Source organism: Pan troglodytes, chromosome 5 (assembly GCF_028858775.2).
Source record: "Pan troglodytes isolate AG18354 chromosome 5, NHGRI_mPanTro3-v2.0_pri, whole genome shotgun sequence".
Lineage (NCBI taxonomy): Eukaryota > Metazoa > Chordata > Mammalia > Primates > Hominidae > Pan > Pan troglodytes.
Window position 1 is genome coordinate 33,661,186 of NC_072403.2, and position 27,948 is coordinate 33,689,133.

Sequence of the window (27,948 nt, forward strand, 5' to 3'; positions counted from 1 at the left end):
AGATGGATGTTTATATTACACCGGAGATACAACTACATTTTTTGGAATTCTGAATTTAACAAGTGGTTGTTTCCTTTTGTTTTACAGATAGTCCTTCGAGATATTATTACAGTTAGTTAGAGAATTAAGAACAGGAGCTTTCTTAAAGATAATACAGGGACAACTGTGACTTTTCTCTCCATATGAATAAAAATTTACGTTTTTCCTATCTTCTATTTTATGGCCAGAGAAAACTCTGAATATTCAGATTTATCCCAAAAGTTTCTAAAATGACCAAACTGTTCAGAATCATGCTTTTTTTCCTTTTCTTTCTTTTTTTTTTTGTTTTTTGTTTTTTGTTTTTTGAGATGGAGTCTTGCTCTGTTGTCCAGGCTGGAGTGCAGTGGTGGGATCTCAGCTCACTGCAACCTCCGCTATCTTGGTTCAAGAGATTCTCTTGCATCAGCCTCTCCAGTAGCTAGGATTACAGGCACCCGCTACCACACTCAGCTAGTTTTTGTATTTTTAGTAGAGTTGGGGTTTCACCATGTTGGCCAGGCTGGTCTCGAAGTCCTGACCTCAAGTGATCTGCCTGCCTTGGCCTCCCAGAGTGCTGGGATTACAGGTGCGAGCCACCACGCCTGAGCAGAATCATGCTCTTAATTGTACTTGAAAAACAAACCTTTATCTGAAAAAACTTTCTGAGTTTTTGTTTGTATGTTTTTGTTTTTGCTAAAGCTCAAAGTTTCTGACCCTAGGCAAGTTTTTATTAGTCATAGTGCATTAATAACAAATAAATACAAATAGGGCTAATAGGAAAAAAAGGACTAAGAAACTAAGAGGCAAGAAACAGAAGAATGACAGGTTTTGCTTTAAGGAAAAGTGGAGTGGCCCGGGCTTGGTGGCTCATGCCTGTAATCCCAGCACTTTGGGAGGCCGAGGCGGGTGGATCACGAGGTCAGGAGTTTGAGACCAGCCTGGCCAAGGTGGTGAAACCTCGTCTCCACTAAAAATACAAAAATTAGCCAGGTGCGGTGGTGGGTGCCTGTAATCCCAGCTACTCGGGAGGCTGAGGAGGCTGAGGCAGGAGAATCGCTTGAACCCGGGAAGTGGAGGTTGCAGTGAGCCGAGGTCGCGCCTCTGCACTCTAGCCTGGGCGACAGAGCAAGATTCCGTCAAAAAAAAAAAAAAATTAAAAAGATTTGCTTCCAACCACATAAGGGGAGGAGTGGTTTATAGATTAATAAAATTGCCACGAGTTGGTATTTCTTTTCTTTCATCTTGTTTTCTTTCTTTCTTTCTTTTTTTTTGAGGCGCAGTTTCGCTGTTGTTGCCCAGGCTGGAGTGCAATGGCGCTATCTCGGCTAATCACAACCTCCGCCTCCTGGGTTTAAGCGATTCTCCTGCCTCAGCCTCCCTAGTAGCTGGGATTGCAGGCATGCACCACCACATCCGGCTAATTTTTTTTTATTTTTGGTAGAAACAAGGTTTCTCCATTTTGGTCAGGCTGGTCTCAAACTCCCAACCTCAGGTGATCCGCCCACCTCGGCCTCCCAAAGTGCTGGGATTACAGGCGTCAGCCACCGCGCCAGGCCTTCTTCTTCTTCTTCTTCTTCTTTTTTTTTTTTTTTTGAGAGGAGTCTTGCACTGTCGCCCGGGCTGGTGTGCAGTGGTGTCATCTCGGCTCGCTGCAACCTCCGCCTCCAAGGTTCAAGCGATTCTCCTGCCTCAGTCTCCGGAGTAGCTAGGATTACAGGCGCCCGCCACCACGCCCAACTAGTTTTTTGTATTTTTAGTACAGACGAGGTTTTACTATGTTGGCCAGGTTGGTTTCGAACTCCTGACCTTGTGATCCGCCCGTCTCGGGCTCCCAAAGTGTTGGGATTACAGGCGTGAGCCACCGCGCCCGGCCGAGTTAGTAATTCTTGAAGGTGTGTCAGGTACATTGGATGCACTGTACTATTCTGTCTACCTTTGTATATATAATTTAAAGGTTTTTCCCCACAATTTCTCTGGGAAACCTGAACCTTTCTTCCCCGTGTGTTTAGAAGGGAAGGTGAGGAGAGTCAAAGGCACATGGAGCATTAACAGTTGGAATAAACAACAGAGACACGGAAACCTCCGAGGTTTCCAGAGCGGACCCGGAAATGACGCCAGGGGATGCAAACCCTTCTGCCCCTTTTTGCTACCCCTGAAGCTTACTGTTAGTGGTCGAGTTTTTCTGGAAGTGGGCTTCCGCGATCGCGGGGACCAAAGCCCTGAGCTCTTGTGCCCAAAGGGGATCGCCAGGTTTTTTGATGCGGATCGAAAGGGACTGGCCCCGGAGCCTACAACCTGACGCAGGTGGGACTTGGGGAAATGTCGAGAAACCTAGGTCTGGGACTTGAGTTGGCTTCCAGGGCACACATTCTTGTTCAGAAGAAACTCATTGCAAAAATCGGGAGGTGACAGGCAGATGAAGTGTCGGCGCTTCGCCTCGGGACTCCAGTGCAACCTACGGGGCTTTTGGAAAGGAGGAAGTCGATGACTCTGCAGGGACTCCTCTGACCCAGGAGCAGATGGCGCTCGTCTGGGCACTCCCCAGGAGAAAAGGTGCATCGGGAAGCAGCCTGACTTGTGGATGGTAATAAGTCACTGTTGATGGGTTGGGTGCAGGGAGGGATTTAAGTTCTTGAGCGACAGATGCTAGGGAGTTTACCTGCTCTGGATAACAGAATCTTGTGGAGGATAGTCACCTGGAAAACAGAAATGGCATGACTGTGTTGAATACACTGTTTGATGATTCTGGGCATCAGGTGAATAGGAAATGTGTAACGTTATGGATGAGTGTGTGCTCATCGGACAGTAGCAGTGCATCTTAACAGTCGGCCTCTCAGTCCTCCTCTTCCTTAGAATCACCTACAGAGCTTTAAAATTTCCTGGATAATGTTAATGTGCAGCCAGCTATGATGACCATTGGGCTACAGTCAAATCCAAGAGGCGCATCTCATCCTTTGTTCTGATGGACAGAAACCATTATTCTGACATCGTGCCTGTTGGAGACATTGTACCTTAACTAGCATTTAATTCATGTGTGCTGGATTCGCTGAATGAAACTTACCATCAGGGTACTGAATCTTGAATAATACAAGGAACGAGTAGAATAAGATAGTTCTCATTTTATCCTTATCTAATCTAAGAAATCTAGCAATATTTCTCTGTTTAAGAAGTTTTTTTTCTTCAACAAAAAACAAAATCCATGTAAGAGGATTTTCTGACACTGCTGGGGGCTCATAGAATTCTAGTGTCTAGTGTCTTTTCTGTCAGTTAATGTTACAAAGTTCAGTGGTGCTCCTTTTTTGAGATGGTGTCTAGCTCTGTCACTCAGGCTGGAGTGAAGTGGTGCCAACTTGGCTCACTGCATCCTCTGCTTTCCGGGTTCAAGCGATTCTCCTGCCTCAGCCTCCCAAGTAGTTAGGATTTCAGGTGTGTGCCACAACACCCGGCTACTTAGTAGAGCCGAGGTTTCACCATGTTGGCCAGGCTGGTCTCGAACTCCTGAGCTCAAGTGATCCACACATCTCGGCTTCCCATAGTGCTGGGATTACAGTTGTGATGATCTTAAAACCTCTAACGATTTGGAAATATTCCTCCAGTGATCTTTGTTCTGTCGCAGTGATTGTAATAACATTTATTGAGGAATTGTATGCCCAGTACTATTAAATAGGTTTACAAATTTTGTTATTTAATCCTCACAACTCTGTTAGAGAGACTGGATATTTTTATATCCATTTAACCACAGTAAAGCTGAGGCTTAGAGGGTTTAACCTGGTAATACGTCCAACATCCCACAACTAGTAAGTGACAGAACCAAGGATTTTCATTCATGTCTGTATAACATAAAAGCCTGTGTTTTATACTTTTTTTTTTTTGAGATGAAGTCTCGCTCTTGTCTCCCAATCTGGAGTACAATGGCGCGATCTTGGCTCACCGTAACCTCTGCCTCCCAGGTTCAAGCGATTCTCCTGCCTCGGCCTCCTGAGTAACTGGGATTACAGGTGTGTACCACCACGCCCAGCTAATTTTTTGTATTTTAAGTAGAGACGGGGTTTCACCATGTTGGCCATACTGGTCTCAAACTCTTGACCTCAGGTGATCCATCCACCTCGGCCTTCCAAAGTGCTGGGATTACAGGTGTGAGCTACCGCACCCAGCCATGTGTTTTTTACTTTTAAGTCAATGGGGCACTTCAGATTACAAGATCTGTGACCCCCCCACAACCATTCCATGAACTATTGGTTCAGCATATAAGAGGACCCGTTTTCTGCCATTTCCTGCATGATGCCTCTAGCAAGCATTGCAATCACAAAGACCTGGGTTTTTTAAATTATTACAAAGAAAAGGAAAGCTTCAGTAGTATGTTGATTAAAGGAATGTCTAGAAAAGGGGAATGGGATATGAGAACCAGGTTACACCAAATTGACAGTTTATGAAAAAATAGTAACCAAGAATATGATACTAATTTTGACTAATTGGTTTTGAATAGACATGGCTTTATTCATTTAAGACAAGCATCTCCATATTTGTGGAGTTTATTCTAGAGGAAAATACAGTTTCTCAGGTGATGGTATTGTGGAGAAAAAGAAATCAGAGAAGGGCAATATGGAGTAGGGTAGAGTGAGGAATGGGTGTTGAGTTTTAAATAGGATGAATGCGGAAGACTTTACCATTATTTAAGCAAAGACTAAGGAATGAGGAGTGAATCACGAGGATTCCAGAGAAGGAACATTCTAGGAAGGAAATATGCCTTGTTTTGGAAGCCATGAAGAGCTCTATACTGTTGACTAGAGATTTGTATTTTGGGTCTGTGACAAATACACCAGGATGATCAGAATCTAGCCAGGAAGGGGTAGAGTTCATGAGAGGAAGGAAGTTGACATTGGCTGGTAAAAACAGACTCTTAAAAGAAACCTCTTTCAGGCGGTGGCTCACGCCTGCAATCCCAGCACTTTGGGAGGCCAAGGTGGGGGCGGATCATGAGGTCAGGAGTTCGAGACCATCCTGGTTAACATGGTGAAACCCCGTCTCTACTAAAAACATAAAAATTAGCCAGGCATGGTGGCCTGCACCTGTAATCCCAGGTACTCAGGAGGCTGAGTCAGGAGAATCACTTGAACCCGGGAGGCGGAGGTTGCAGTGAGCCGAGATCGCGCCACTGCACTCCAGCCTGGGTGACAGAGTGAGACCCTGTCTCAGAAAAAAAAAAATAAGAAAATAAGAAACCTCTTTCAAAATAGGCTTTTGCCGGGCACGGTGGCCCACGCCTGTAATCTCAGCACTTTGGGAGGCCGAGGCGGGCGGATCACGAGGTCAGGAGATCGAGACCATCCTGGCTAACACATGATCCGCCCCCCCTTGGCCTCCCAAAGTGCTGTCTCTATTAAAAATACAAAAAATTAGCCGGGCGTGGTGGCGGGCGCCTTTAGTCCCAGCTACTCAGGAGGCTGAGGCAGGAGAATGTTGTGAACCCAGGAGACGGAGCTTGCATTGAGCCGAGATCGCGCCACTGCACTCCAGCCTGGGTGACAGAGCGAGACTCCGTCTCAAAAAAAAAAAAAAAAAAAAAATGGCTTTTAAAAGAATATTTTTACTGACATTGAAAGTAATCTTGTATGTATGTGCTTATGGTAGAGGGAAGAAGAGAAAAGCTAGTGAAAGGAGAAGAAAGCTGACTTCCTGGAAGCTGCTGCAAAAAAAAAGAATGATAGAATAATTTTTTTTTTTTTTTTTTTTTTTTTTTTTTGAGAGGTTGTCTGGCTGTGTCACTCAGGCTGGAGGGCAGTGGTGCAGTCTCGGCTCACTGCAACCTCTGTTTCCAGAGATCAAGCGATTCTCCTGCCTCAGCCTCCTGAGTAGCTGGGATTACAGGCGTGCACCACTGGGCCCAGCTAATTTTTGTATTTTCAGTAGAGACTGGGTTTCGCCATGTTGGCCAGGCTGGTCTTGAACTCCTGACCTCAGGTGATCTGCCCACCTTGGCCTCCCAAAGTGCTGGGATTACAGGTGTGAGCCACCACACCCGGCTATTTTCACTCTTATTTATTTGTTAGGTGGCATACTTTCCAACTTTTTTCACAACACTGTATCTTAAGAGATTTCTATATTAATATACAGTGTCTTCATTTGTATATGGATATACCATAATATATTTAAGCCATTTCCTGGTGATGAACACTTGGGCTTTACTCATTTCCTGGTGATAGACACTAGGTTGTTTCTAATCTTTCACCATCACAAACAATGCAGTGAATAACTGTGTGTATGTATCATATATACATACACAAATATATACACACAATTATATATGTACAGTTAACTATATATATAGCTTTATATATAAATATATACACACATAATCATATATATATACAGTAAACATATAACTGAAGAAACATATTTTTCCTTCATTCCCTGTATATAATACTATTACAGAGAAAAATTTTGTTTTATTAAATAGCTAATGTCTGTTTTTTCCTAAAGTGTCACATTTCTTTAGGTCAGATGAACATAGATTAACAATCACATTTTAGCTGGGTGCCATGGTTTATACTTGTAATCCCAACGCTGGAAGGCCAAGGCAGGTGGATTATTTGAGCTCAGAAGTTTGATACCAGCCTGGGCAACGTGGCGAAACCCTGTCTCTACAAAAAAATTTAAAAATTAGCTGGGCGGCTGGGCACGGTGGCTCATGCCTGTAATCCCAGCACTTTGGGAGGCCGAGGCGGGCGGATCACGAGGTCAGGAGTTCGAGACCAGTCTGGCGAATATAGCGAAACCCCATCTCTACTAAAAATACAAAAGATTAGGCGGGCGTGGTGGCGGGCGCCTGTAATCCCAGCTACTCGGGGGGCTGAGGCAGGAGAACTGCTTGAACCCGGGAGGCAGAGGTTGCAGTGAGCCGAGATCACGCCGTTGCACTCCAACCCGGACGACAGTGCGAGACTCGGTCTCAAAAAAAAAGAAAAAAAATTAGCTGGGTGTGGTGGTGTGTGCCTGTAGTCTCAGCTACCCAGGAGGCTGAAGTGGGAGGATTGCTAGAGCCCAGGAGGTTGAGGCTGCAGTGTTCTGTGACTGCGACAGAGCCTAGACGGGGTGACAGAGCAAGACCTGTCTCAGAAAAGAAAACAATTTTTTTTGTATTGTATGATGAGCTAACATATTGTAAACATATCCGCTTTTCCATTCATGTTTAAATTTATATTGGTCCTCCAACCCGGACGACAGTGCGAGACTCCGTCTCAAAAAAAAAAGAAAAAAAAATTAGCCGGGCGTGGTGGTGTGTGCCTGTAGTCTCAGCTACCCAGGAGGCTGAAGTGGGAGGATTGCTAGAGCCCAGGAGGTTGAGGCTGCAGTGTGCTGTGACTGCGACGGTGCCTAGACGAGGTGACAGAGCAAGACCCTGTCTCAGAAAAGAAAAATTTTTTTGTGTGTTGTATGATGAGCTAACATATTGTAAACATATCCACTCTTCCATTCATGTTTAAATTTATATTGGTCCTGCCACCTTGTTGAGCATTTTGCCTTTACTCTACTTTGTATCGGGTGGTGGATTTGGATGGTGTTTATATATTGAGAGAAGGTTTATTTGCAGCTGAATTGTGCAGAAATGACTTTTATGGGAGTTGGCCTGGGTGAGCAGAACTAGCACTAGGTTATTCCTGATAACTTCTTTCTCTTTTTATAGACCTGCTTTGCTCAGAAAGGGAGATCAGGAGACCAGGTGATGCTGTAGCAAATGTCAGAGTCGAGTCCTAGGTAATATCCCACCTTTCCAGGATCTGCCTGCTTCATGGCAGCTGCCCCAATCTCCTTCACTTGGGCTAGACCCTGCCTAGCACACCACTAGTCACATGCATCTACTCAGGAATTGCAAGACCCTTCTATAGATGAATGAGATGTTTCTTGCCCAGCAGACTTTTCTCTTAACCGCCACTTTACACTTACCCTTCTTTCCATTTCTCTTCAGCCTTATTTAAACAAGCATAAACGTCTTTTTATGAATCTTCTCATACTTCTGTTGTTTTTTTCTTTTTTGAGACGGAGTCTCGCTCTGTCACCCAGGCTGGAGTGCAGTGTTGCGATCTCAGCTCACTACAACCTCTGCCTCCTGGATTTAAGTGATTCTCCTGCCTCAGCCTCCCGAGTAGCTGGGACTATAGGCGCATGCCACCACACTCAGCTAATTTTTGTATTTTTAGTAGAGATGGAGTTTGGCCATGTTGGCCAGGCTGGTCGTTCCTTGCATGCATTTTTGTGCATGTGTGGCCTTCTCTTTAGAAAAGCAGGATCATGGGGTACGTTTTAAGAATATGGGATAGGTCAGGCTTGGTGGCTTATGCCTTTAATTCCAGCACTTTGGGGGAGGCTGAGGTGGGAGGATCATTTGAAGCCAGGAGTTGGAGACCAGCCTGGGCAACAAAGCAAGAACACCCACCCCATCCCTCTTTCCCTCAATTAAAAAAATAAAAAAAAAAATTAGTGGAGTGTGATGGCTTGCACCTACAGTCCTAGATACTCCAGAGGCTGAGGTGGAAGGTTGCTTCGGCCCAGGAGTTCGAGGTTACAGTGAGCTATGATTGTGCCGCTGTGCTCCAGCTGGAGTGACAGAGCAAGACTCTGTCTCTTCAAAAAAAAAAAGAAAAAGAACGTGGGGTGTTTGAGGATGTGGTTGTGAACTGGGTTCTGGTAGAGTCAGGGCTTGCTCAAGACTTACCTTTTTCGGAATGAGATTTAAATATGGACCTTTTTAAATCAATTGTAATAAAATACACATAACATTTAGCATCTTAATCATTTTTTGTTTGTTTGTTTGTTTGTTTGAGATGGAGTCTCGCTGTGTCACCAGGCTGGAGTGCAGTGGCACGATCTCTGCCTCCTGGGTTCAAGCGATTCTCCTGCCTCAGCCTCCGATGTAGCTGGGATTACAGGCACATGCCACCACGCCCAGCGAATTTTTTTTGTATTTTTAGTAGAGACGAGGTTTCACCATGTTGGCCAGGATGGTCTCGATCTCTTGACCTCGGGGTCTGCCCACCTCGGCCTCCCAAAGTGCAGGGATTACAGGTGTGAGCCACTGCTCCCAGCCTATCTTAACTGTTTTTAAGTGTTCAGTTCAGTACTGTTAGGTACATTCACATTGTTGTGCAACCATCCCTACCATCTAGCTGCAAAACTCTTTGCATCTTATAAAACTGAAACTCCATACCTATTAAGAAAGAACTCCCCATTCCCCTCTCCCTTCAGCCTCTGGACATCACCATTCTGCTTTTTGTGTCTATGAATCTGACTATTCTAGGTACCTCAAATAAATGGAATCATACAGTATTTGCCTTTTTGTGACTGGCTTGTTTCACTTAGCATAGTGCTCTCTAGCTTCATTCATGTTGTAGCATGTCAATTTCCTTACTTTTTAGAGTTGAATAATATTTCACTCTACGTATATACCACATTTTGTTTATCCATTCATCTGCCAATAGTCACTTGGGTTGCTTTCACCTTTTGGTTATAATATCTCTTTGAGATCCTGCCTTCAATTCTTTTTTTTTTTTTTTTTTTTTTTTTTTTTTTTTTTTGAGACAGAGTCTCGCTCTGTCGCCCAGGCTGGAGTGCAGTGGCGCGATCTCGGCTCACTACAAGCTCCGCCTCCCGGGTTCATGCCATTCTCCTGCCTCAGCCGAGTAGCTGGGACTACAGGTGCCCACCACCACGCCCGGCTAATTTTTTGTATTTTTAGTAGAGATGGGGTTTCACCATGTTAGCCAGGATGGTCTCGATCTCCTGACTTCATGATCCATCTCCTCGGCCTCCCAAAGTGCTGGGATTACAGGCGTGAGCCACCGTGCCTGGCCTACATGCCTTCAATTCTTTAGAGTATACCCAGAAAAGGAATTACTGGGTTATATGGTAATTCTATTTTTCATTTTTTGAGGAATTGCCATACTGTTTTCCATAGAAGCTATATTATTTTGCATTCTCACCAACAGTGCACAAGGATTCCAATTTCTTTACATCCTTGCCAACATTTGTTATTTTCTGCTTGGGTTTTTTTTTTTTTAAAGGTAGGTGACCTAGTGGGTGTGAAGTGGTATTCTTTGTGGTTTTTATTTACATTTCCCTAGTGATTAGTGATGTCGTGTATCTCTTTGCATTTGCATATCTTTGGAGAAATGCCTATTCAAGTTTTTTGTTTAGTTTTTAATTGGATTATGTTTTTTTGTTAAGCTATAAAACTTCTATTTTTAAAATGAAGACCCTTCTCTGGATCTGCTAATCTTTGTAGGGATAGTAGATAAAAGGGAAGATGTATTCAAAATTAATTCTTGAACTACTCAATGCTTCTGGGGTTTTTTGGGTGTATGTGTAAATAAGGTAATACTTAAAAAAAATGAATTGTTTTCTAGGTGGACAAGGTGGAGGAGAGAGAATTCCTTGGCAGCAGCATTATGAACAAATGCAGGGCTGAGAAACAGCATGGTGGCCTTGACTAAGTTTATGGCGACAGCAGGTAAGTCTGCAGAGAAAGCTTTACAGGACATGTGGGTGGCTTGGACATGCATCTCCTAGCCCAATGCTGTCCAATAGAACTTTATCCTGTATCTGTGTTGTCCAACACAGTAATCGCTATGTATATGTGGCTAATAAACTCTTGAGGCTGGGCATGGTGGCTCACGCCTGTAATCCCAGCACTTTTGGAGGCCGAGGCAGGCATATCCCTTGACCTCAGGAGTTTGAGACTAGCCTGGACAAAATGATGAAACCCTGTCTTCACAAAAAATACAAAAAAATTATCAGGCATGGTGGCATGCCCCTGTAGTCCCAGCTACTTGGGAGGCTGAGGTGGGAGGATTGCTTGAGCCTGGGAGGTCGAGGCATCAGTGAGCTGTATTTGCACCACTGCACTCCAGTCTGGGAGACAGAAATAGATCCTGCCTCAAAAAAAAAAAAAAAAAAAAAAACCACTTGAAATGTGGCTAGTACTAATGAATTTTTACTGAATTTTAGTGGCTACTGTATTAGACAATACAACTCAACTCTAGGCAGTGGTTTCTTAATAGGCAGGTAGTATAACCAGATTATGTCTTAGATTATAGTTATAATATGGAGAATGCATTGAACAGGGAGAAGACCAAAAACAGTAAAATCAGTCAAAAGACTCTCGGAATAATCTAGGTAGGTGTGTGTAAACTTTGGCCCCCCCTTTAGTTATCAGTCCTTAATTCTACTCTGATTTCTTTCAGTTAGGATGTTTATTTGATTAGTACCATAAAGACCAAGTAACAATGATTAAGCAAGATAGAAAATTTTCTTTGTCATATAAATGTGCTGTTGAAGGGCAAACCAGAGACTTCTAGAAGCCCTTCTCCACAAAGTTCTCCAGGGGTCTATGTTCTTCTAGCTGCTTTTGGACCTCCTGAGGATTGCCTTGTTCACATGGGTGAAACAGAATCACAGCTTGCAGGAAGGGGAAAGAAAATATTGTGACTTAGAAGCTTCCTTTTAAGCAATGACAGAATGAAAGTTGCATATAACACTTTGGCTCACATTCTATGTTAAGCTAAAACTTGGGAGATTCTGACATCAAAGACGCCACGTATTTAGGAAAGAGTTTATAGGCATAAAGAGTGGGAAATTTTTCAGCTACAGCTCAGCCTTTCTTGTACATCAGTGTCCTCACATGGGGAAAGAAGAGAGTAGTGCTTGAATGGGAGGAGTGAAAGAAAACTTGTACGACATCAGAGAATCCCTGCTGTACTAGTTTATTAATGCTGCCGTAACAAAATATCACAACTGAGCGACTTAAACAACAAAAGTGTCTTTGTCTCACAGTTCTGGAGGCTAGAAATCCAAAATCAAGGTTTCAGTAGAGTTGATTCCTTCTGAGGGCAATGAGGGAAAGATCTGTTCCAGCTTCTCTGCTTGGCTTGTAGATAGCCATTCTTTCCTATGTCCCTTCACCTTGTATTCTCTCTTTGTATGTCTGTATCCAAATTTTCCCTTTATAAAAGGACACCGGCCATATTAGGATGGGTTAGGTCACATTCTAATGACCTACTTTCAGTTGACCTCACTGTAACTCTCTAAAGGCGCTGTCTCCAAATAAGGGTCACATTCTGAGGTACCAAGTTTTAGGACTTCAACGTATGAATTTTGGTGGAACACAGTTCAACCCATGATATCTGCTAATAAGGGAGCTTGCAAATATGACTAATTTCTAACCAGTTTCTAACATCCCATTTGACAGCAGGGAATTCCATATTTAAGGAAACCATTCATATTAACATTTAACATGGTTTTATGGCCGCCCAAAATCAATTTGTCACACTTCTCTTTTTTGATGTTTAAAGGGCAGAGACACCAAAAGCTGAGACTCTGAACTTGATCAGTGTATTTTCAAATTTCAGGAATTCTTCTCATCAGAGAGCCTAACTTGGAAATGACCATTTACCTTTTCCAAATTTTCTTAACCCATAAAGAGGTTAAGGCCAACATAAGGGAGCTAATACATCTGCTGATTGAAAGTCAGATTATCTCAACTGCAAAAAAAAGTTGGGGCTTGAGTTAGATATTAAAAAAATAAAAATGATTCACTGTGAAAAGTGGTACAAAACTATGTTAAATATAACATTGTTGGGACAAAACAAAAATTAATTTTATTGAAAGACTGACTTTTTAAAGTTTTTTAGCTTGTTATTTTATTTCTTTTTTGTTGTTGTTTCTTTGAGATAGTGTCTTGGTCTGTCCCGCAGGCTGGAGTGCAGTGGCACGATCTTGGCTTACTGCAACCTCCACCTCCTGGGTTCAAGTGATTCTTGTACCTCAGCCTCCCAAGGAGCTGGGATTACAGACATGCACCACCACACCCTGCTACATTTTATTTTTTTTGTATGTATTTTTAGTAGAGATGGAGTTTTACCATGTTGCCCAGGCTGGTCTCGAACTCCTGGGCTCAAGCGACCCTCCGGCCTCGGCCTCCCAAAGTGCTGGGATTACAGGCTTGAGCCACTGCGCCCAGCCTAGCTCGTTATTTTAAAAAGTATTCCCCATTTCTTGTAAATCGCTTGTTCTCTGCACAGTGGAACATTCTCTTGGCTGATTTGTAGATGGGAAGGCTCTTTCTACTGAACTCAGACTCATTACTGTCAGGAGTAGCAAACGTTAACTTTCTAAATGCATTTTACCCAGAATATAAACCTATGTGCTATTCTTAAATAGATTTAAACTTTCTCAATTCTAACATTTTAATAATTTTAGAACTCATTTCCAACCTGTTTTATACACTGTTCAGCTGATACTTCACAATTAGTACTTTTGATCTAAGTGTTTTCAGGGTGAGATTCCAGATGATCCCAGTAGTTTTGTTGATAAGTCTTCCGTCTTCCCACTAAGTGAAAGTCATATGTTGAAGAATGCAAATCCTTCAGTGTTTAGGTTTTACTCCTGAATTAGTCAGTCTTTCAGACACCCCAGAATAAATCCAGTTACTGCCTCTCATCTTTAAAAACCCTTCTGGTTTCTTCAGTCAGAGAACACAAATCTCCAAGTATTATTGCCAGGCTGAAATTCAGGACACAGCAACTTATTTCGGATGTTAATGTTCCTTGCTCCCCAACTTTATGCAAATGACAAAGGACGAAAATATACAAGGACATGCTTTGGGAGTCCAAGGTGGGAGGATCGCTTGAGCCCAGGAGTTCAAGACCAGCCTGGTCAACATAGAGAAACCTCATCTCTACAAAAAAAATTGAACTTAGCTATGTATATTGGCACATGCCTGTAGTCCCAGCTACTCAGGTTACTGAGGTGGGAGATTGGCTTGAGCCTAGGAATTTGAGGCTGTAGTGAGCCATTACGGTGCGATTGCACTCCAGCCTGGGTGACAGAGGAAGACTCTGTCTCACAAAAAAAAAAAAAAAAAAAAAAAAAAAAAAGTATATTATCTATTTGGGAAATCACATTAAAAACCTACACACACCAGGCCGGGCACGGTGGCTCATGCATGTAATCCCAGCACTTTGGGAGGCCAAGGCGGGCGGATCACGAGGTCAGGAGATCGAGACCATCCCGGCTAACACGGTGAAACCCCGTCTCTACTAAAAATACAAAAAATTAGCCGCGCGTGGTGGCGAGCGCCTGTAGTCCCAGCTACTCGGGAGACTGAGGCAGGAGAATGGCGTGAACCCGGGAGGCGGAGCTTGCAGTGAGCCGAGATCGCGCCTCTGCACTCCAGCCTGGGCGACAGAGCGAGACTTTGTCTCAAAAAAAAAAAAAAAAAATACACACACCAAAGAATATACTTTAGTACAAATTATAGACAAGTATATAATAGTATAAGCAGCATTTACAATGAATTCACAATCTTTTTTTAGAAAAAAGGAAAGGATACAGCAATTAAGAGAGTTCCATGCCCTCAGGTTTTATTATTTGACGTGATGGCAGACAGAGGGGATGAAAAGGAGCAGACATCCTTTTTGTGAAAACATTTAGGCCCTCAAGTCAAGAAACTAGGGCTTGAAAGCCCTTGTTTTTGGACTCTAAGGATCTCATGAAAGCTGTGGACTGACTCTTCAGAAAAATACACATACACTTGATATTTTGCACGAGTTTCTTGGTGTTCATGGGTACCCTTCAGGCAAGTGAAATATATTATCTGTCTCAAACTGCATTCTCCTTTGATTTCCTTCACCACAGTGGCTGGAGAACTAAAAATTATTTCTTTTTCTGATTTCTTTGTAGTTGGGGTAACATGTGACCTGGATCTGATCATTGTGATTCAAGTCAGCGTCACTGTGGGGGTTTCGGGAAACATTTTTTGAAAGGGAGCAACTTGGCTGGAACACTCCATCAATTCTTTGCCCTGTGCATTTTTGCCCTTCTTTCTGCCTCTCAGGAATGCAGACAGAATTCCTGGAGGAACAGCAGCTATCATACATCCGTGATGATGAAAGCCATGGGACAAAGGCAATTGAGCAAGAAGACAGGAGCTGGGGACATTCTTGACAGTAGTGCCACCTCTGGATGATTTACCTTGGGACCTCTTATTAAATGAGATAGGACTTCTTCCTGTTTAATCCACTGGAGTGGAATTTTCTGTTACAGTGAATGCAGTCCTAATTGATGATATTGGCTAATACATATTAGCACCCGCTATGTCCCAGTACAGTTTAAGCATTTTATCTACTAATGTTTTAAATTTTCTCAGTGAACTTATGAGATAGGCCAAAGGTTCTCAGAGTGTGGTTCCTGGACCAGCAACATCAGCATCACCTGGAAACTTGTTAGAAATACAAATTTTAGGGCCTGGCCCTAGACCCACTGAATCAGAAACTCTAGGGGTGAGGACCTAGCAGTCTGTTTAAAAAGCCCTCCATGCTATTTTGATGAATGCCAAAGTTGGACAGCTACTGAGATAGGGTATTGTTATTATCCCCATTTTACAGATAAGGAAACAGCTGAATTTATGTCACTTGCCCAATGTCACACAACTAGCAAGACTGACTCCTTGAAGCTCATCACATGTAAGAACTGCTTTAGAGCAGTGGTCTTCAAACTTTGAAAGCATATCCTGTTGAAAAATTATGTATCCACTTCTACATTTTTAAGTTGACATCTAAAAATTTCACATCATAAGTTTAAACAGTTGTAAAAAATGTGATTTCTGGTATATTGTGAATTATGACATTTTAAAATGTATTCCATCACTCCTCTAAATGTATTCAGTGGTTTCTAAATACCATAGTGATTTAAATCTATCATCAAATTAAAAAAAAAACAAGCTTTTTTTTTTAACATTAGATATTTTGCATCTTTTTCTCTCTTTTTTTTTTTTTTTTTTTTTGAGACAGACTCTCACTGTGTCACCCAGGCTGGAGTGCAGTGGCACAATCTTGGCTCATTGCAACTTCCACTTCCCAGGTTCAAGTGATTCTCCTGCCTCAGCTTCCCGAGTAGCTGGGATTACAGGCGTACGCCACCATGCCCAGTCAACTTTTGTATTTTTAGTAGAGACGGGGTTTCATCATGCTGGCTAGGCTGGTCTTGAACTCCTGACCTCAAGTGATCTGCCCACCTTGGTCTTCCAAAGTACTGGGACTACAGGCATGAGAAACCAAGCCCGGCCATCTTTCTCTTTTTTACTTGAATTCAGTCTTTTTATTCTTCTTCCATTCCTCCCTCTCTCTCTTTTTTTTTTTTTTTTTTGAGACAGTCTCACTATGTCACCCAGGCTGGAGTGCAGTGGCACAATCTCGGCTCACTGCAGCCTCTACCTCCCAGATTCAAGCGATTCTCCTGCCTCAGCCTCCTGAGTAGTTGGGACTACAGGTGCGTGCCACCATGCCCGGCTAATTTTTTTGTATTTTTAGTAGAGATAGGGTTTCACCATGTTGGCCAGGATGGTCTCGATCTCCTGACCTCATGATCTGCCTGCCTTGGCCTCCCAAAGTGCTGGGGTCACAGGCATGAACCACCGCTCCTGGCCTCTTTCTTTCTTTTCTATTCTTTTCCATCTGCCCGCCCCAAACATCTCCCTCCCTACCTCCCTCCCTCCCTACTTTCCTTCCTTCCTTCCTTCCTCTCTTTTTGTTTCTCTATTTTTCTTTTTTTCCTTCTTTTTTGAGACCATCTCACTCTGTTGCCCAGGATGGAATGCAGTGGCACAATCTTAGCTCACTACAACCTCTGCCTCCCAGGTTCAAGCAATTCTCCTGCCTCAGCCTCCCAAGTAGCTGGGACCACAGGCAGATGCCACTACACCAAGCTAAAGTTTTTTTTTTTATTTTTCATAGAGACAGGGGATCTCATTATGTTGCCCAAACTGGTCGTGAACTCCTGGGCTCAAGCGCTTTGCCTGCCTCGGCCTCCCAAAGTGTAGGGATTACAGGCGTGAGCCACTGTGCACGTTGGGACTAATATTTTCTTATTCATATTTCCATGGCAGAATATTCTTCACTGCTAGAATGAGACCAGAGGTCAAAATCAGCTCTATGTCTGTTTGTCATTCTTATGGATATGAGAAATTGTGTTCACACAAGTAGATAGGAATGAAAGGAATTTTGAAATAGAAATGCAGTTCTAATTTTTCTAACTTCCATATTACGTGCCAAAAATCACATAATAATCTATCGTAAGATTCTCTAGTCCTCTCTCATCTGGTGATCTTCTTTTCCACGCTTTCTTTGCAACCCCCTCATGTGGCCAACATTTAGAGTAATGTTTTCCAACTTCTTTTTCTTCAGCTCACAGTAATAAATACATTTTACATCTTGACTCCTGAATGTATATGAATTTATAACGAAAGGTTTTATAATTCACTCCTTTCCCTTGCTACTTATAAGTAAAAGTAAAAAGTTAGTATTAAATATGCATTTAATCATATTTAAATAGTCGTGCATTGTTTAATGACAGGGATACATTCTGAGAAATGTGTTGTTAGGTGATTTCATCCTTGTGCAGACTCACAGAGTGCACTTATACAAACCTAGATCGTACAGCCTACTACACACCTAGGCTGTTTGCTATAACCTATTGCTCCTAGGCTATAAACCTGTGCAGCATGTTACTGTACTGAGTATTGTAGGCAATTGTAACACAATGATAATATTTGTATACCTAAACATATCGAAACATAGAAAAGGCACAGTAAAAATACAATATAAAAGATTTTTTAAAATGGTACACCTGGCCGGGTGCAGTGGCTCACACCTGTAATACTAACACTTTGGGAGGCCAAGGCAGGTGGATCACTTGAGGTCAGGAGTTTGAAACCAGCCTGGCCAACATGGTGAAACTCCGTCTTTACTAAAATACAAAAAAATTAGCCAGTATGGTGGCGGGCACCTGTAATCCCAGATACTTGGGAGATTGAGGCAGTTGAATCACTTGAACCTGGGAGGCGGAGGTTGCAGTGAGCCAAGATCATGCCACTGCACTCCAGCCTGGGCAATAGAGCAAAACTCCATCTCCAAACAAAAAAAAGTATACTTGTATAGGACACTTATGGAGCTTGCAGGACTGGAAGTTGCTCTGGGTGAGTCAGTGAGTGGTGAATGAATGTGAAGGCCTAGGACAATACTGTACACTACTGTAGACTTTATAAACACTACATTTAGGCTACACTAAATTTGTAAAAAATATTTTTCTTCAATAGTAAATTAACCTTAGCTTACTATAACTTTTACTTTACAAACTTTTAAATTATTTATTTATTTTATTTTATTTATTTATTTTTTTGAGATGGAGTCTTGCTCTGTCGCCCAGGCTAGAGTGCAGTGGCGCGATCTCAGCTCACTGAAACCTCTGCCTCCCGGGTTCAAGTGATTCTCCTGCCTCCGCCACGTGAGTAGCTGGGATTACAGGCGTGTACCACCATGCTCAGACAAATAAAACTGGAAAGATAGACTGAGGCTAGAATAAGGAAGGGCTTGGATGTTACCCCAAGGATTATGTTTAGAGGTAATCAAAAGGAGTTAGGGGAGTTTCAAGCTGGGGAAGGGCCTGATAAACTTATTTGGGGGAGGTGCTGTTAATCTGGAGTCTAGAATGGTGGGGATAATAACTAGGGTCAGTTAAAAGACAATATAACAGAACTTAAGGCATGACACATTATGGGCATGCAGTAAGCATTTGTTAAATGAATAAGGAGTTAAACTATAGAGAGGATATTGGGGCTTGAATGGAAGACTTAAGAGAGTTTTAGAAACGAGGGATCATTAGGAATTGTCTTTGAAGGGCGAGAAGTAAATATAGAGAATTTAAAGAAACTCCTCCCTTTTTCCCCACTTACTTCTTAGGCGATGCCTCTTCATGGGTGGTGGATGAAGAAACTGAACAGGGCCATGATCCTTATCTGTAATTTCCCGGCTACCACACTGCTTTGGTGGTCTTCCCTTGTCTCTTCCTGGGTAGAAACAGAACTACCTGGAGATCCCAATGTTCTTGTCAGTGCACTTTTCATGGACTGCAGTGGTAAGACGATGTGTTGGATGCCCAAACACAAACCAAGTAAGTCCTGGATTTAAAAAGGAAGGGCTAAATGTCATTACTAACCTGAGCCTCAGTGCTCCCTCCCCTCATTTCCCTCACAACTACTTCTTCCTGCTGACATCCACCAAACTTTACTATGTGACCTTTAGAACTGGGGGACTCTGAAACCAGAGAGAGCCCTGAAAAGAACTTATACCCCTCTCTCTCTCTCTTTAGCCTACTTCATACTGGGTGGAATTTTTATGATTAGCGCCCTTCTCCTCTCATTCTGCTTGAACTTTTTGTTGCTGACCTTCCCTCAGTTATTCCCTGAGACCCAGAAACAGTATATTTTCTGTGCATCCATCTGCATTGTCACAGGTAAAGAGAGGCAGGAATAAATTCCGAATGTCTTGGCCTTGGGGTGAGGGTGGAAGAGGCTTAATTAGCCTCTTAAAAAGTTTTCAGGAGGGTACAAGGGAAAAGGAGAAGCTAGGAGAAAAAATGGTCTGAAAGGAGGGAGAAGAAGAATGAGGGGAGGTGATGAAATAATTTGGTTCCCTGATCATAATACTACAGTTAAATCTTTAAGTATTGATAAGCTAATTAGCAGATTGATCTCTCCCTTCTTTTTTGGGGTTGACAAGTACTTTTGTGTTCTTCTCCTTACTTATGCACTATACACAAATTTTGAAAGTGAGTCAGGGACCTGACCCAACAAAAGTCACTTATAAGTTTCCTTACTTCATAAATTCATTCAGCTATGCTCTATTTCTGCTATGTGGTGAGTGATCATTGGATTCTGTGAGGCCGAAGAGGGAGAGTTAACCTCCCAGGAAGTGGATAAAGCTAATTTCTGGGCCGGGCGCGGTGGCTCACGCCTGTAATCCCAGCACTTTGGGAGGCCAAGGCAGGTGGATCACGAGGTCAGGAGATCCAGACCATCCTGGCTAACACAGCAAAACCCCGTCTCTACTAAAAATACAAAAAATTAGCCAGGCGTGGTGGCGGGCACCTGTAGTCCCAGCTACTCGGGAGGCTGAGGCAGGAGAATGGCGTGAACCTGGGAAGCGGAGCTTGCAGTGAGCCGAGATTGTGCCACTGCACTCCAGCCTGGGCGACCGAGCAAGACTCCGTCTCAAAAAAAAAAAAAAAAAAAAAAAAAAAAAAAAAGCTTATTTCTTTGGTCTTTCATTTCTTTTTCTGTAAAGGTCTCATATATGTGGAAGCTATAGCAACACCCAGTCATGTAATCTACCCCTTTTTGTCTTTGATTTCTGATCATGAATGCTCATTCATCACTTCTTTGTTTTGTTTTGTTTTGTTTTGTTTTGTTTTGTTTTGTGACAGAGTGTCTCTTCATTGCCCAAGCTGGGGTGCAGTGGCACTGTCTCAGCTGACTGCAACCTTTGCCTCCTGGGTTCAAGCGATTCTCCTGCCTCAGCCTCCCGAGTAGCTGGGATTACAGGCAGCGCCAACAAGCCCGGCTAATTTTTTTTGTATTTTTAGTAGAGACGAATTTTCGGCATGTTAGCCAGGCTGGTCTTGAACTCCTGACCTCAGGTGATCTGCCCACCTCGGCCTCCCAGAGTGTTGGGATTATAGCCGTGAGCCACCATGTCCAGTCATACATGACTTCTTATTGTTCAGTGACCTATTTTTAAAAATATATCCTTCTCCAAAAAAAAAAGGACCAAAAAAAATCCTTTCTTGATTTTTTTCCCTGCACTTCACTTTTACCACCTGAACACCAGAAGAGGGATTGGGAAGCAATCCCTGTGCACCAAACATACCTTGAAAAAGGGATAGAATCCAGAGTATGGGAAAGACTTGTTTCCTTTTCTTGACAACAGAAAAAGTCTGAAGACATTCTGTCAGACCAACTGCATGATGTGTGAGGCCCAGTGCAAAATGAAAATACAGAGTCTCTGGTTCAAAAATTATTAACAATCTCCAGATGGTGATAGCAGAGCATTGAACCAATTGTGGGGCTCTTCTGGGTGCAGGGCCATTTGCAACTGTAGAAGTTAACATGCCCATGAAGCTAGTCTGGACATCTTTAGAGTGATGATAAAAATGTACATGAGTAATTCACACTTTAGTGCCTGGACTCTTAAGCTATTTGAAAATTAGCAATTGTCATCATTGAGTCATCAGTATAATTACTGTTTTCTAGGAGCCCTCTACCTTCGCAATTCCTGGTGCTGTGGAGCTGTCAGAGTTTTAACATCTCAACCAAACCACATGGATACTATTTCCTCAGAAAAGACAAAATTGATCCAAGCAGAAGAGTGAACTCACCGAAGAGGACTCTCTACCCATAACTGGGGATGCCTCAGCCCCTCACACTTACTCCAAGATTAGTGTCACTGATTATGGAAAGAATTGACTTCTTCCCCTGGTCTTGCTCATTTTTCTAGAGCCCAGGACAATAAATGTGTTTTACGGCAGAGAAAAGTGAAGACGGGTGGAATTGTGTGTGTTGAGAGAGAAGCAGATAGGCAATCTTATGCTTTGGCTCCTAGATTATGCAGGTGCCTCTTTTCTATCATCTCCATAAATCCTACCCTTACTGCGCTTCCTATTCTGCAGGGGTATTTTGTTGTCCGTAACAGAACTCCTCCTCTGTCTGTAAAGTTTAGGTTTTGATAAAAAATCCTTTTCCCTCCAGAAGCGTCTACTAAAAATACAAAAAAATTAGCCGGGTGTGGTGGCATCCACCTGTAGTCCCAGTTACTCAGGAGACTGAGGCAGGAGAATCGCTTGAAACTGGGAGGCGGAGGTCGCAGTGAGCCAAGATCATGCCACCGCACTCCAGCCTGGGTGAGAGTGATACTCCATCTCAAAAAACAAATGAACAATAAAAAACAAACAAAAAAGAAATAAATGTCTAGGGCTAGGTGCCATGGCTCATGCCTATAATCCCAGCATTTAGGGAGACATAGGTGGGCAGATCACTTGAGGTCAGGATTTCGAGACCAGCTGGACAACATGACAAAACCCTGTCTCTGTTAAAAATACAAAAATTAGCCAGGTTTGGTGGCCCACACCCATTGGGAGGCTGAGGCATGAAAGTCACTTGAACCTGTGGAACCTGGGAGGTGGAGGTTGCAGGGAGCCAAGATCATGCCACTGCAGGTGAGCCTGGGTGACAGAGCAAGACTCTGTCTCAAAAAAAAAAAAAGAGAGAGAGAAAGAAATAAGTGTCTAGAATATTTTAAAGGCTATGGAAATAAAGCAGGAATATTTTCATGAAAGGCGGCTTATAAAGGATGAGGATGGTTTTCTCTTTAGGGTAAAGGAACTAATATTTATTAAGCACTTACTATTTATCGGGCAGTATGTGACATACAATGTATGTGGGAGTGTGTGTGTGTCTTTCCTCATAATTATTTTATAGAGTAGGGGTTAGTACAATGAAGATGTTGTAGCTTAGAGAGAGGAAGTGGCAAAACCAGAATTGGAAAACAAGACTGTTGGGCTCCAAGGTCCATGCACTTTTCCCCTTTAAAGGTCTTAGGTAAAGAGTAGACCCATTTGGATAGGCCCAAACTAACAGTCTATCTCCAGAGTCCTTGTCCTAAATTCTTTACCCCACTGCCTTCTGAGAGGAAGTTCATCTTTTTACCAGGGAGTAGCCACCTTCAGAAGAATTCTCCTGTCTATATAACCAAATTAATAGAATCCTGGTAAATCAACTGGAATGTTAACTGTTCTGATTTTCAACTGTTTTTACCTTCATCATTAATACTGAATATGGACTGTAGGTTGGATAACTGCTGTTCAAGGTAAGGAACTCTGAGCAGCAGCCTTGAGCTACCAAGGCATTAAATAGGATTTTTGCTTAAAAATCCTATATTTTTGCTTAAAAATATTAAAAATATGACTGAGTATATGTATATATTCCCCCCACATTCCAAAGATAAACACTGTTAAGCATGTAAAGCACATTTTACTGTATATATATGGGTGGCATATGTGTGTGAGTGTGTGTGTGTGTGTATACATATATACACATACACTTCTAGACATTTATATACATGTGTTGTGTGTATATGTTGCGTATGTTTTTAAAAAGGGATTGTCTTTGGCTGGGCACAGTGGCTCACACCTGTAATCCCAGCACTCTGGGAGGCTGAGGCAGGAGGATTCCTTGAGCTCAGGGTTTTAAGAGCAGCCTGGCCAACATGGCAAAACCCCATCTCTACTAAAAATACAAAAATTTAAAAAAAGAAATTTATCTGGATGTGGTGGCGCCACCTGTAATCTCAGCTACTTGGGAGGCTGAGGCAGGAGAATCGCTTGAAGCTGGGAGGCAGAGGTTGCAGTAAGCTGAGATTGCTCCACTGCATTCCAGCCTGGGTGACAGAGTGAGACCCCATCTCAAAAAACAAAGTTGGGGCAGGGGGGGATTTGCTATCCTATTAAAAATTTTTGTATCTTTTTTTTTAAAAACTTAATGCTATTTCTTGAACACCTTTACTTAAAGAAAATAGATAGCTAAATATTGCAGTGTGAAGAAAAAGGTCAATAAATATTTGTTGAATTAATGTAACATTTCCTTTGATCACCAGCTGCTTCTAATTCCCTACTTCAGGTATTGTTGAGTACCACATTGCTTTAGGCAAAAAGTGTTTTATTTCTCACTGGATCAAAAACAATTAAGGATGTCATTTTCTCTTCTTCCTTTGAGTTCCAATAAATCTACATTTGTTCTTGTTCCCTTGTTTAGAGGTGCAATGGAAAAGAAGTTTGCAGATTGTACTCCTGCCTGGTTGGATAAACTCATTTGAAAATAAGCTCCTGTTTTGTGCAGATGCAAATTTAAATGTGCTATTTGTAACTAATCACCGATAAAATAGAGATTTCCAAAATATATTGAGAAAAAGAGCTGCAGAATAATTAGTAAATATTTTACCTTTTATGTAAAAAGTTAGGTAAAATAAGACTGTGTTCATATTTGCAAGTTTCATAAAATCAGGAAGAATGCATTTAAAAACTAAAGTAAGCTAGGAGGGATGTCTCATGCCAGTAATCCTAGCACTTTTGGTGACTGAGGTGGGAGGATCACTTGAACCCAGGAGTTTAAGGCCAGCCTGTGCAACATAGATCTCATCTCTACAAAAAAATTAAAAAATTAGCTAGATATGGTGGCATATACCTATAGTTCCAGCTACTCAGGAGGCAGAGATGGGAGGATCACTTGAGCCTAGGAGGCTGAACCTGCAGTGAGTCATGATTGCACCACTGCATTCTAGCTTGGGTGACACAGTGAGACCCTGTCTCAAAATAAACAAAACAAAACAAAAAAGAAAAGCAAAACTATGGTAGAAGTGGTAGGGGGAATTGAGGGAATGGGGGAAAGGAGAGGCCAAAGACTTCTTCTATGCTTTTTAATACTTTCTCATTTTTGAACCATCTGAATATATATGACTTGGGCAAAAAAAATTTAAGCAAAAAATATTGCATCTGTTTCTTTCATTGTAACTATGCTAAGTTTGGTGAAAATTGTTCTTTATTTTTAAATTTTGTTTTCTCTTACACTAAACTATTGTGATGGTTAATTTTATGTGTTAATTAGACTGGGCCATGATATGCCCAGATATTTGGTCAATCAATATTCTGGGTGTTCTGTGAGTGTATTTTTGGATGAGTTTGACTTATTAATATTATTGTTGATATTATTTTTTAGACAGGGTCTCTCTCTCTGTCACCCAGGCTGGAGTGCAGTGGTACAATCTTTGCTCACTGCATCCTCGACCTCCTGGGCTCAAGTGATCTTCTCACCTCAGCCTCCTGAGTAGCTGGGACTACAGGCATGTGCTACCACACCTGGCCAATTTTTCTATTTTTTGTAGAGACAGGGTTTCACCATGTTGCCCAAGCAGGTCTTGAACTCCTGGTCTCAAGCAATCCCTCTACCTCTACTTTCCAAAGTGCTGGAATTACAGGTGTAAGCCACCATGCCTGGCTGAGTTTAACATTTTTAAATTTAAATTTAAATTTTTATTTTTATTTTTTTGAGACAGAGTTTCACTCTTGTTGCCCTGGCTGGAGTACAATGGTGCAATCTCGGCTCACCACAACGTCTGCCTCCGGGTTCAAGCGATTCTCCTGCCTCAGCCTCCCAAGTAGCTGGGATTACAGGCACCTGCCACCAGGCCCAGTTAATTTTTGTATTTTTAGTGGAGATTGGGTTTCACCATGTTGGCTAGGCTGGTCTCGAACTCCTGACCTCAGGTGATCCACCTGCCTCAGCCTCCCAAAGTGTTGGGATTACAGACATGAGCCACCACGCCCGGCCTTAAATTTTTATTTATATTTTGAGGGGGTCTCATTGTGTTGCCCAGACTGGAGTGCAATGGCACGATCATGGCTCACTGCAATCTCCACCTCCTAAGCTTGATTCTCCTGCCTCTGCCTCCTGAGTAGCTGGAACCACAGGTCTGCACCACCATACCAGGCTAATTTTTTGTATTTTTGGTAGAGAAGGGGTTTCACCATAGTGCTCAGGCTGGTCTCTAACTTGTGAGCTCAAGTGATCCGCCCACCTCGGCCTCCCAAAGTGCTGAGATTACAGGTGTGACCCATGGCACCTAGCCGAGTGTAACTCTTAAATAAATAAACTGTGCCAGGCATGGTGGCTTGCACCTGTAATCCCAGCAATTCAGGACATGGAGGTGGGAGAATTGCTTGAACCCAGGAGTTTGAGACCAGCATGGACAACATAGTGAGACCTTGTCTCTAAAAATATAAAATTTTAATTAAAAAAAAAACTGAATAAAGCAGATTACCCTCCCCAATGTGGGTGGGCCTCATCCCGTCAGTTGCAAGCCTGACTAGAACAAAAGCCTGGCCTCCCAGGAAGAAGAGGGAATTCCTCCTGCCCGACTGTTTTTTAGCTGGGACATTGGTTTTATTTCTGCCTTTGAACTCAACCTGAAACACTGGCCGTTCCTGGATTTTGAGCCTGCTGGCCTTCAAACTGGATCTATACCACTGGCTCTCCTGGGTCTCCAGCTTCCTGACTGCAGATCTTGGGATTTGTTGGTCTCATAAATATTATATATGTATATGTAAAATGTTGATTCTGTTTCTCTTTAAAAAGAAAAGACAGCTGGCCAGGCATGGTGGCTCACACCTGTAATCCCAGCACTTTGGGAGGCTGAGGCGGGTGCATCACCTGAGGTCAGGAGTTTGAGACCAGCCTGACCAAAATGGAGAAACCCCGTCTCTACTAAAAATACAAAATTAGCTGGGCGTGGTGGCACATGCCTGTAATCCCAGCTACTGAGGAGGCTGAGGCAGGAGAATAGCTTGAACCTGGGAGGCGGAGCTTACAGTGAGCCACCGAGATTGTGTCATTGCACTCCAGCCTGGGCAACAAGAGCAAATCTCCATCTCAAAGAAAAGACAAGACAAGACACCTTTGAGGTCCTCTTCTGGTCCTCTGCACCAGAAAGCTTGGGAGAGTGGGGACATATTTTTCCCCCATTGCTGCATTCCTAGTAACTAGATGTGTGCTGCAAAAAAAAAAAAAAAATAGTTTAAGGAATGAATTGGTAGCTATTGTTATATGTAAATGTGAAATTAATATCTACAAATACATATCTGTATTTATAAATTGTACTTATGTAGAGAAACAAAAAATGAAAATAATTATAATTACATACTTAGGGAATATATGCTTCTATTAATCTAAAATTTAATTATTAGCGTCTTTTTTTTTTTTTTTTGAGACAGAGTTTCGCTCTTGTTGCCCAGGCTGGAATGCAATGGCACGATTTCAGCTTACCACAACCTCTGAGGCACGAGAATGGCTTGAACCCAGGAGGCGGAGGTTGCAGTGAGCATCACCCACTGCCAGCCTGCGTGACTGAGCAAGACTGTCTACAAACAACAACAACAACAACAACAACAAACAACCAACCAACAGAAATTAGAGTTGAGTAGAAATTTTCAGCATCACTAATGATCAGACAAATATAATAAAACCAAGTGACAGATACAATAGATTCAAATCTCTTGTGGCAGAGGTGTGCATTGGGTGGTGACTTTAGGTTGCAGTTGGCCCTTCCATTAGGAAAAGTTACATAAATTAACTTCTGTAGGGATCATTCCCTAATATTGATGTCATCAGCACTACGCTCTAAACAACTGAGCTAACAGACCACACAGAAAACAGACTGCTGTGTTTTCAGAAAGATCTGATTCAGGTAAAATCTATGTCATCTGGTGAATTACTCCATTTTCATGCTGCTGATAAAGACATACCCAAGACTGGGTAATTCATAAAGAAAAAGAGATTTAATGGACTCACAGTTCCACGTGACTGGGGAGGCCTCACAATCATGGTGGAAGGTGAAAGGCACGTCTTAGGTGGTAGCAGACAAGAGAGCATGAGAGCCAAGTGAAAGGGGAAACCCCTTATGAAATCATCAGATCCTGTGAGACTTATTCACTACCACAAGAACAGATTGGGGGAAACTGCCCCCATGATTCAATTATCTCCCACAACACATGGGAATTACGGGAGCTACAATTCAAGATGAGATTTAGGTGGGGACACAGCCAAACCATATCATCTGGAGTTTCATTTCGAAACATAACAAAACCACTCATCCTCTTTTTCCTACCCCATCCACGTGACAGAAATAAAAGTAAGAAAACCAACCTTTGCTAGGGATGAATTATTCTCCTCTGTGGGAACTTAGTCTTTCTCAAACCTGAGTATTCTGGCTGTGAGGTTGCAAATAACATTCTCAGAAGGTGCTTCCTTCCCTGAGCCCCAACATCCCCAACCCTCTCAAGGCCAGGAACAAACTCAAAGCACTGAGGCTGCTCATGAAAATGACCCAATTTGTGCTGCCACCTGGATCAGATAAATTTCAAGTGTGGAATCTTGGTGTTTGATCTCAACCTAGAAACATAACTATCAGGACAATAATCATCCAACATAGAAACAAATTA

The 27,948-nt window shown here is 42.5% G+C and overlaps 1 protein-coding gene across 6 annotated transcripts; it reads left to right on the forward strand.

Moving 5' to 3' along the window:
• The first annotated feature begins 1,899 nt into the window (after window positions 1-1,899).
• LOC101059676 (transmembrane protein 225B-like) lies at window positions 1,900-26,983 on the forward strand. 6 transcript variants are annotated; one of them, XM_063812809.1, is made up of 7 exons: window positions 2,135-2,602; window positions 7,703-7,773; window positions 10,419-10,522; window positions 18,250-18,351; window positions 18,807-19,017; window positions 19,216-19,359; window positions 21,155-21,440. In XM_063812809.1, exons 5-7 carry the CDS (start codon window positions 18,810-18,812, stop codon window positions 21,271-21,273), a joined length of 471 nt encoding a protein of 156 aa, XP_063668879.1. In that variant the 5' UTR covers window positions 2,135-2,602; window positions 7,703-7,773; window positions 10,419-10,522; window positions 18,250-18,351; window positions 18,807-18,809; the 3' UTR covers window positions 21,274-21,440. The 6 variants fall into 6 exon arrangements, 3 of the variants coding, with proteins under 3 accessions (XP_063668878.1, XP_063668880.1, XP_063668879.1); XR_001718340.4 differs by lacking the exons at window positions 7,703-7,773; window positions 19,216-19,359 and adding an exon at window positions 26,722-26,983 and having other exon boundaries at window positions 1,900-2,602; window positions 21,155-22,116; XM_063812808.1 differs by lacking the exon at window positions 7,703-7,773 and having other exon boundaries at window positions 1,900-2,602; window positions 21,155-21,435.
• The last annotated feature ends 965 nt before the right edge of the window (window positions 26,984-27,948 follow it).

Coding starts and splice junctions, on each gene's coding strand:
- LOC101059676 (XM_063812810.1), top strand. CDS start 18,810: ATGCCTCTTCATGGGTGGTGGATGAAGAAACTGAACAGGGCCATGATC. Junction 19,018..19,215: donor GATGCCCAAACACAAACCAA/GTAAGTCCTGGA, acceptor CTCTCTCTTTAG/CCTACTTCATACTGGGTGGA. Junction 19,360..21,154: donor ATCCATCTGCATTGTCACAG/GTAAAGAGAGGC, acceptor ACTGTTTTCTAG/GAGCCCTCTACCTTCGCAAT.